Source organism: Myotis davidii, unplaced genomic scaffold (genome assembly GCF_000327345.1).
Source record: "Myotis davidii unplaced genomic scaffold, ASM32734v1 scaffold2693, whole genome shotgun sequence".
NCBI classification, from domain to species: domain Eukaryota; kingdom Metazoa; phylum Chordata; class Mammalia; order Chiroptera; family Vespertilionidae; genus Myotis; species Myotis davidii.
Genome location: NW_006284863.1, coordinates 79946 through 89653, shown reverse-complemented (window position 1 = coordinate 89653; position 9708 = coordinate 79946). Strand labels below are relative to the sequence as shown.

Below are 9708 nucleotides of genomic sequence, written 5' to 3'. Positions count from 1 at the left end.
AACCATTGATTGGCTGCCTCCTGCACGCCCCACACTGGGGATCGAGCCCACAACCCAGGCATGTGCCCTGACCGAGAGTCGAACTGTGACCACCTGGTTCATAGGTTGATGCTCAACCACTGAGCCATGCCGGCCGGGCACAAGTGAAAATATTAACTAGCCCTAACCAGTTTGGCTCAGTGGATAGAGCATCGGCCTGTGGACTGAAAGGTCCCAGATTCAGTTCCGGTCAAGGGCATGTACCTTGGTTGCGGGCACATCCCCAGTAGGAGGTGTGCAGAAGGCAGCTGATCAATGTTTCTCTCTTTCATCGATGTTTCTAACTCTCTATCTTTCTTCCTTCCTCTCTGTAAAAAAATCAATAAAATATATTTTTAAAAAAGAATATTAACTAAAATGTAGAACCTTTTTAGTCAGGATACAGTATTTAGAATTCTGGGGAGTTTATTCATAACACTGCTCAGTGTGAGAGCACTGGGTAAACATACAAAGCTTTTTTTTCATCGCAGCATTCTTGTCGAGGCTGCAGAAAATCCGTGTGTGGCGTTGGCAGGACAGAAGGAGAAGGGCCGGGAGATTTCCAAGTTGCGCAGAACAACTTCCTACCCATCCTCCTCACCTTGTCAGTGCTGCCCCCCACCCCCGCCTTTTTAAAAAATATGTTTTATTGATTTCAGAGAGGAAGGGAGAGAGAGAGAAACATCAATAATGAGAGAGAATCACTGATTAACTGCCTCCTGTGCATCCCTACTGGGGATGAGCCCGCAACCCAGGCATGTGCCCTTGACCGGAATCAAACCCGGACCCTTCAGTCCACAGGCCGACACTCTATCCACTGAGCCAAACAAGCTAGGGCTGGCTGCCCCTTTTCCAGTGGACACTGGGTATAAGATTGAGGTGTACATGTTTGTTGTAGGAGCCGGTGACATTCAAGGACGTGGCTGTGGCCTTCACCGAGGAGGAGCTGGGGCTGCTGGACGCTGCCCAGAGGAAGCTGTACCGAGATGTGATGGTGGAGAACTTCCGGAACCTGGTCTCAGTGGGTGAGGACAGGCGCCCTCTAGAGTATCTTTGTGACCTTGGGGGTAAGGCTTTGGGGCTCTTGGAATGGGCTCCCTCATTTTGGTTTACTGGACTTTTGCCAATTCCTGTGGGACCCAAGAGGGTGTTTCTGGTCTTTCTAAATAGATGTTTCAGGGGTTTTTTTCACTTGTGTTTTGTAGAACTATAAATGGTCAGTCTGCTGCTATACCCCTTCTATATTCTTTTTAAAATTTCACTCCTAGTCCATTAGTGAATTATAAAGCCAATTTATGTAGTCCGCTCTGCAGTTTTTAATGAAATAAAAGAGGGTAGTCCTGGCCAGTGTGGTTTAGTTGGTTGGAGTGTCTTTCTGAGCACCAAAAGGTCGAAGGTTCCCAGTCAGGGTACACACCTAGGTTTCAGCTTCAGTCCCCTGTTGGGCATGTATGAGAGCAGCCCATCAGTGTTTTTCTCTGATCTCTCTCTCTCTCTTTCACCTTTCTCTCTCTCTAAAAAAATCAAAGACTATGTCCTTGGGTAAGGATTTAAAATATATATATATCTCAGAGCTCCTTAAGAAGAATAGAACAGCCCTACCACTGTGGCTCAGTGGTTGAGTGTCAGCCTGTGAACTAGGAGGTCATGGTTTGATTCCCAGTCAGGGCACATACCTGGGTTGCGGGCTCGATCCCCACTGGGGGGCCTGCAGCAGGAGCAATCAATCAATGATTCTCTCTCATCACTGATGTTTCTATCTCTCTCTCCCTCTCCCTTCCTCTCTGAAATCAATAAAAATATATATTTTTAAGAAGACTAGAACATTGCAGCTAAAATTGGCCAGTTGCATGTGTGGTCTGAGAGCCATTGAGAGGAGATTTAATGAAAATAGACAACAGAACTGTGCCATTTGCCTTCTGTTTTAGTGGTACATATCTATGTATACTGGTATAGTATGTGTCTGGATCATAGAGTAAATGCTGTTTCTTCAGTAGGCCACACTAAAATTTTTTTTGAGAAACTCTGCTTTTAATATCTTGAATATGCAGTTAGAACTCAAATTTTAGCTCCATTGTATTCAAGTGAAACTTGTGAGTTTGCATGTTCTCAGGACATCAACCCTTCAGACAAGATATATTAGATCTGGAAAGAGAAGAGAGGCTTTGGATGATGAAGGCATCACCGCAGATGGAGAGAAATTCAGGTAAGAACCAAGCAATTATGAGTTCTGGTAGTTACCTGTATTATCCGTTTCATTCCTCACCACCCCTGTGCCCATGCCCAGTTGAAATTGTCAGATCTTTTTCCTGGTTTATTGGAACAGCTTCGTACTGGTTGCCTGCTCCCAGAAAATAGCTTGTGAGTTAGCCTCCGCCTTGTAAGAGTTGCCCGGCTGCATCTCATTTGCTTCTTGCAAAGTCTTCATCCATAATAAGAAATGGATCTTACATCATTACCTCAACAACCACTTTAATTGTTTAGATTTATATATATGGCTTTAGAAAGCATTTCATGTAATGAAACCTTTACTGCTTCTGATGATTCTCTGATAATTTCTAGTCGGTGTCTTCCAAATATTTATCACAAGCTACTGAGTTTATTTCACAGCTCACTAATAACGTACATCCTCACTTTGGAAATCATTCTTGTTAAAGGCCAGTGTATCTCCATATGCTATTTTCAAGGAGATAACATTCTTTCCTACCCTCTAAATTTTTATTTCTATGTGGGAAAATAACATGTTAGACAGGACAAAAATCTCAGAAGAACCCAGATCATCCAGCTTTTCTTTATTCCAAGTGATTCTTAGCACCGTTGATTTTATCCTCAGCGTTAAACCTCTTGGTGTGCCACTGCCTCTACTGCAGCCTTTCATCTTCTCAGCAAACTATACTTCCCAACCCTTTTTCTAGTTCAGATACTTTCCTTGTAAAGGCACTTTTGCTTCTATGACTCGGTTCAAACTTAAGCTGGGATTTACAGTTATAGAGAATCCCAGAAATCAAACTCTGATTCATCTCTATATGCATTTTTTGAGCACCTACTAACTGCCAGGCACTATTACAGCTGCAAGCATCCAAAATGCTTTTCTTTACTGATACTGTGTTATGGTAGGAAAGACATGTAATTTATGAAAAATGATTAAAATAGTATGTCAAATGGCCATCATTTTGTCTGGGTTTCGCTCATGAGAAGAGGTTGGCCCACCCCCTGTTTTCTGTCAGGATATAAGCCAGAGAATGCTATATGTAGTTAAAAAAAAAAAAAAAAGCTGAACCATCCCAAGGATCATTCATTTTATACTGTGTGTCCTAAATGTGAAATCTTGAATCTTTAAACAAAGCGTTCACTTGTCCATATCTCTAAATTATTTGTCTATATAGGCAAGAGCAATCAAAGTGAGTTGAGGACTGTTCAAGACAGAGGACTACATGAAGAGCTTTCCTGCTGGCAGATCTGGCAGCAGATTATACATGACTTAACCCGGTGGCAGGACTCCAGGATAAATAGTTCTCAGTTCCACAAACAAGGTGAGTCCCCCTGTCAGGTTGGGGCAGGACTGACTACTCCGATTTCTGAAGATGAAAACTACTCACTCAATCATCAAATGGATGGTCCCACTGACACTGGAAATCCAGAGTTTCAAACTTTGAGAACCCAGAGTTTTTGGAGGAAAACTTCCCTGACTGAGTCACAGAATTATCAGAATAGATCTCAACAGTTTTCCATGAAAAGTAACTCCTGTCGGCATAAATGGGATGTCAACACCAGCAGCTGGGTATCACATCGCCTTGATGATTGTGGAGTACACAGAAGTGAAAAATCTTGTAGGTACAATAATTACGAAAGAGACAGCATGAAAATATCAACATTGGATTTAAATAATGTGACTCACGTGGGACGAAAACCTTACCAGTGTAATGAGTGTAAGAAAATCTTCAGTGATCTCTCCACCTTTGATCTTCATCAGCAAGCACACTCAAAGGAGAAGTCGTATGTATGTAGTGAGTGTGGAAAAGGCTTCTGTTATAGATCAGCTCTTCATATTCATCAGAGAGTTCACCTGGGAGAAAAAAGGTATAAGTGTGTTAACGCTTGTGGTAAGGAATTCAGTCAGAGCTCACATCTGCAAAATCATGAGAAAGTCCTCATGGTAGAGAAACCATTTAAATGTGAGGAGTGTGGGAAAGGCTTCCGTCGTAGATCTGCACTTACTGTTCACTGTAAATTACACATGGGAAAGAAACCATATAATTGTGAGGCCTGTGGGAGGGCCTTCAGCCAGGCCTCTCATCTCCAGGACCATCAGAGAGTCCACACTGGGGAGAAGCCATTCAAATGTGATGTGTGCGGGAAGAGCTTCAGTAGGAACTCACATCTTCAGTCCCACCAGAGAGTCCATACAGGAGAGAAACCATATAAATGTGACGAGTGTGGGAAGGGCTTCATCTGCAGCTCGAATCTATACATTCATCAGAGGGTTCACACAGGAGAAAAACCCTACAGATGTGAGGAATGTGGTAAAGGCTTTAGTCGGCCCTCAAGTCTGCAGGCCCATCGGGGAGTCCACACCGGGGAGAAATCATACATATGTAATGTGTGTAGCAAAGGCTTTACTCTGAGTTCAAATCTTCAAGCCCATCAGAGAGTCCACACTGGAGAGAAACCCTACAACTGCAGTGAGTGTGGGAAGAGCTTCCGGAGGAATTCCCACTATCAGGTTCATCTGGTGGTCCACACAGGAGAGAAACCCTATAAATGTGACGTATGTGGGAAGGGTTTCAGTCAGAGTTCATATCTTCAGATCCATCAGAAGGCTCACAGTATAGAGAAACCTTATAAGTGTGAAGCGTGCGGCCAGGGCTTCAATCAGAGTTCACGACTTCAGGTTCACCAACTGATCCATACTGGGGAGAAACCAAACCAATGTGCAGAATGCGGGAAAGGATTCAGTCGTAGAGCAGACCTTAAGATCCATAATAGAATCCACACAGGAGAGAAGCCGTATAATTGTGAGGAGTGTGGGAAGGTCTTCAGGCAGGCTTCAAATCTTCTGGCCCATCAGAGAGTCCACAGCGGGGAAAAGCCATTCAAATGTGATGAGTGTGGGAAGAGCTTTGGGCGGAGTTCACACCTTCAAGCCCATCAAAAAGTCCACACTGGAGAAAAGCCATACAAATGTGAGGAGTGTGGGAAGGGTTTTAAGTGGAGCTTGAATCTTGACATGCATCAGAGGGTCCACACAGGAGAGAAGCCATATAAATGTGGGGAGTGCGGTAAGTACTTCAGTCAGGCCTCCAGTCTTCAGCTTCATCAGAGTGTCCACACTGGAGAGAAACCATACAAATGTGATGCGTGTGGCAAAGTCTTTAGTCGGTCTTCACAGCTGCAGTCTCATCAGAGAACTCACACTGGGGAGAAACCTTACAAGTGTGAGATATGTGGTAAGAGCTTCAGTTGGCGATCAAATCTTACAATTCATCACAGAATCCATGCTGGTAATAAATCTTCTAACAGTGATAGTGCTGATAAGAACATGAGAGGATCCACACAGGTAAAATGTTTTATAAAGTGATTTAAAAAAAAAAAAAACTCAAGTGTTGTGTGAATTCTTCCAATCACCAAGTTCAAAAGAAACTTTATTTTTCATTAAAGCAGTGTTTCAACCATAGCTTACCATATCCCAGTAGTCAGCAGGCTACACAGCAGAGAAGAAAATACTTGTAAGTGTATAGTAAGGGCTTCAGTTAAAACTTTGACCTTTATTAAATACTAGAAGCCCGGTGCACAGATTCATGCCCTGGTGGGGTTCCTCAGCCTGGCCTGCACCCTCTCGAATTCCAGGACCCCATCGGTGCATAATCTGGGCCAGGGAGGGACCGCAGAAGGGCTCCAGAGTGTGTCCGGCCTATCTCACCCAGTCCTGATTGGCTGGACCCCAGCAGCAAGCTAACCTACCAGTCAGAGCGTCTGCCCCCTGGTGGTCAGTGTGCATCATAGCTACTGGTCGCTTAGGCTTTTGTATATATAGACTAGAGGCCTGATGCACAAATTCATCATGAGTGGGGTCCCTAGGCCTGGTTGGTATTTGGGCCAGCCGGAGGGTGGGACTGTGGGAGGTTGCCAGCTGGTGGCAGGGAGGGACCAGGGGAGGTTGGCCACCATGGGAGGTTGGCTGTGGGACTGTACTGACCACCAGGGGGCAGCTCCTGCATTGCGTGTCTGCCCCCTGATGGTCAATGCACATCATAGCAACTGGTCGTTCTGCTTGCTTAGGCTTTTATATATATACTTTAGTGGCCAGGTGCACAAAATTCATGCATGGAGGGGGGGTTCCCTCAGCCCAGCCTGCACCCTCACCAATCGGGGACCCCTTGGGGGATGTCCAACTGCTGGTTTAGGCCTGATCCCAACTGCCCTCCCCTGCCAGCCTGATCATCCCTAACTGCCTCTGCCTTGGCCCCGACCACCATGGCTTTGTCTGGAAGGAAGTCGGACGTCCGGAAGATGGCCAGTTGACCCAGTCTAATTAGCATATTCCCCTTTTATTAGTATAGATAGATTATATGGGATAGGATTGCTTAAATTGGGGTGGAGGGAAGCCTTTTTCCGCAGGAGGAAATGCTCTTGGCAGACAAACATACATAATCCCTATATCTGGACCGATAGCCAGCCATATGCACTATACTGCCAAACCTGTCATTAAAAAATGAACCGCTTTCTTGCACCTTACACCAAACAGCTGTAAAACCCCTCCTCAGCTCCCACCTTAGGTTCTGCCTTTGCAGTTCACCCATATTAGGTTCTGATTGGTCGGTTTCTGTGCCAGTCAGCATCAAAAGCTCTACCTCCTAGGCAGCTATTGGCTCCTCACAGTTCACCCAGATTTGGTTCTGATTGGTCGGTTTTTGTGCCAATCAGCATCTCTGGGCCTGATCAGAGAGGCAGGGCTGATCAGCAGCCCCGCAGAAGCCCAGAGAAATAGAGGCACACCTGCTGGCGAAGCCCAGACGGAGAGAAAGGGAGAGGCAATGGCTGATAACAGCTGCCACGGAGGCTGTGGATCAGACTCCGCCTTTCTCTCCGGGCCTCTCTCCAGGCCTGATCTGCAGCCCCTTCGGCAGTCAGGATTGACTGCAGGATTGACTTCCAGTGTTAGGTCAAGCCTTCGGTCGGTCGTTATGGACCCTGGGTTTTTATGCATTAGGATTACTCAGGAGAGAGGCCTTAGAAAGAGTAAGAGTTTTACCAGGCCTTGTACAGAAGTGAGCTGGACAAGCCAAAATGAACTAAGTGTAAGCTCTATTATTGCACAAACCTTTTTTCTAAATCTACATAGTTTTATTGCAAGTACTTCATGGGTGCTCAATATTTGTTAATAGATAGGAAAAATGTATATTTGAAAATTGTGTTGAGATCACCTCCACAATTTCATAAAATTTTGTATTCTGAACAGGAAACCTAAGTGTAGCCTTATTAAAATTAACTCGGGGAGACAAAGTTGAGTTGGTAGGAAACCAGCATTGCAATATGTAGTATTTGGCATCACCCTGCTGTGATGAGCTCCTGTGCTCTCCCTCCGCCTCTCTCATCAACTTGGGCCCTATTATCTTGGACTCTGTCTACTGTTCTATCGGTTTTATACTGTATAAACTCAGTTATCCTTTGTGATAGTATACAATGACTGAAAAATTGAGTTTGTTAATCTTGCAATAAGGCACCAGACGATTGATTTTTTTTTCAAAGATATCACAACAGGGATTTAAGTGTTAGAGTTAGTAGTGACAAACATTTTGCCCTAACCGGTTTGACTCAGTGGATAGAGCATCAGCCTGCGGACTCAAGGGTCCCAGGTTCGATTCTGGTCAAGGGCATGTACCTTGGTTGTGGGCACATCCCCAGTGGGGAGTGTGCAGGAGGCAGCTGATCGATGTTCCTCTCTCATCGATGTTTCTAGCTATCCCTTCTTCCTTCCTTTCTGTAAAAAATCAATAAAATATATTTTAAAAAACCATTTCACAGGCAATGAAAGAGCTGCTCTTTTATTTGTGATGTTGGGTATTCATTATTCACTCCCAATGTGCGTGGCTGCTCCAATATTGACTACCGTCACACCAAAGATTAAACCTCTAGTTACGTATCCAGTTTTCTTGACCTTTGTAGGTAATTCAGTTTCAACTCCCACATGATACCATGGGCTCAATTTTTCCCTTTTTTGCCTCTGGAGAATTTTCCTATCTTTGCTTTGAGATTGGCTACATATTAATACTTTGGGGGACTTGTAATATATAAGCAGCATTTAAAAAATATATTTATTATTGATTTCAGAGAGGAAAGGAGAGGGAGAGAGAGATAGGAACATCAATGATGAGAGAGAATCATAGTTCGGCTGCCTCCTGCATGCCCCCTATTGGGGATCGAGCCAGCAACCCAGGCATGTGCCCTTGACTGGAATCGAACCTGGGACCCTTCAGTCCACAGGCCAACGCTCTATCCACTGAGCCAAACCAGCCAGGGCTAAGCAGCTTTTTTTAAAGGACCGAAAGGCAAATCCAGTCAGTGGCTCGCTCACAACCCTGTAGAATCTCCTACGTCATAGGGCATCAATGGGAAGGAAGAGACTCCAGAAAAACAGATGGAATGTATGGCCAGATTCCAACAAAGCTGAGGCCTTTGACCTCTAAATTTAGCTGAGCCTCCTTTGCCATTAAAAGGAGGCTTTCCTCCCATCTCTGAGTTAGTCTCCCCTTGCCTGAAGGACCTGTAATGATCTCTCCTGAGATAGTTTCCTTGCAGTGAACTATAGGTTCTCAAGACTTGCCTCCACCCCACCCCACTTTTCTAGACCTATACAGATTCAAATCTTTGCATGCCACAGAAGGAAGTGTGAAGCCATCTATATTAATAAAAGGGTAATATGCTAATTAGACCAGATAGACTGGACATCTTCCAGACATCCTTCTGGACAAAGCCACGGTGGCAAGAGCTGAGGCAGAGGCAGTTAGGGGCGATCAGGCAGGCAGGCAGAGCGGTTAGGGGCAATTAGGCCGGCAGGGGAGAGCAGTGAGGGATGATCAGGCAGGCAGAGTGGTTAGGAGCGATCAGGCAGGCAGGCAGGGGAGCGGTTAGGAGTCAGCGGTCCCAGATTGCGAGAGGGATGTCCCAGATTGGAGAGGGTGCAGGCCAGGCTGAGGCTCCCCCCCTCCCCTGTGCATGAATTTCATGCACTGGGCCTCTAGTCTATATATATAAAAGCCTAATATGCAAAGTGTCCCCTTGGGGGCTCGATTGGGAGTTCAATTGCTCACTATGATGTGCGCTGACCACCAGGAGGTGGCATGGAACGAAGGGAGACCCCAGTTGGCAGCCAGCAGCCACTAGGGACCCTACCCATGCATGAATTTCTTGCACTGGGCCTCTAGTCAGGTATAAAGTATGACCATGAGGAAATATATATCTGTCAAAATAAGGGTTTTTATAATATACCAGAGGCCCGGTGCAGAAAAATTTGTGCACTCAGGGGGGAAGGGGGGTCCCTCAGCCTGGCCTGTGCCCTCTCGCAGTCTGGGACCCCTCGGGAGGTAACGACCTGCTGGCTTAGGCCTGCTCCCGGGTGGCAGAGGGCAGGCCCAATCCCTAGGTGCAGCCCCTGGTCGGGCTCAGAGCAGGGCCGATTGGGGAGTTGGG

General features: G+C 45.7%; 1 protein-coding gene across 3 annotated transcripts in view; it reads left to right on the top strand.

Annotated features, from left to right (window-relative positions):
• The first annotated feature begins 869 nt into the window (after positions 1–869).
• ZNF227 (zinc finger protein 227) overlaps positions 870–9708 on the top strand; it is a 24255-nt gene continuing 15416 nt past the window's right edge. Inside the window, exons 1-3 of one of the 3 annotated variants that reach the window (XM_015558406.1) lie at positions 870–1043; positions 2132–2224; positions 3405–5599. In XM_015558406.1, coding sequence (XP_015413892.1) covers positions 1010–1043; positions 2132–2224; positions 3405–5596 — 2319 coding nt within the window. In that variant the 5' untranslated portion in view covers positions 870–1009 and the 3' untranslated portion in view covers positions 5597–5599. Of the gene's footprint in view, positions 1086–2131; positions 2225–3404; positions 5600–9708 lie in introns of those variants that run through there. The other 2 variants (XM_015558405.1, XM_015558407.1) reach the window with 2 other exon arrangements.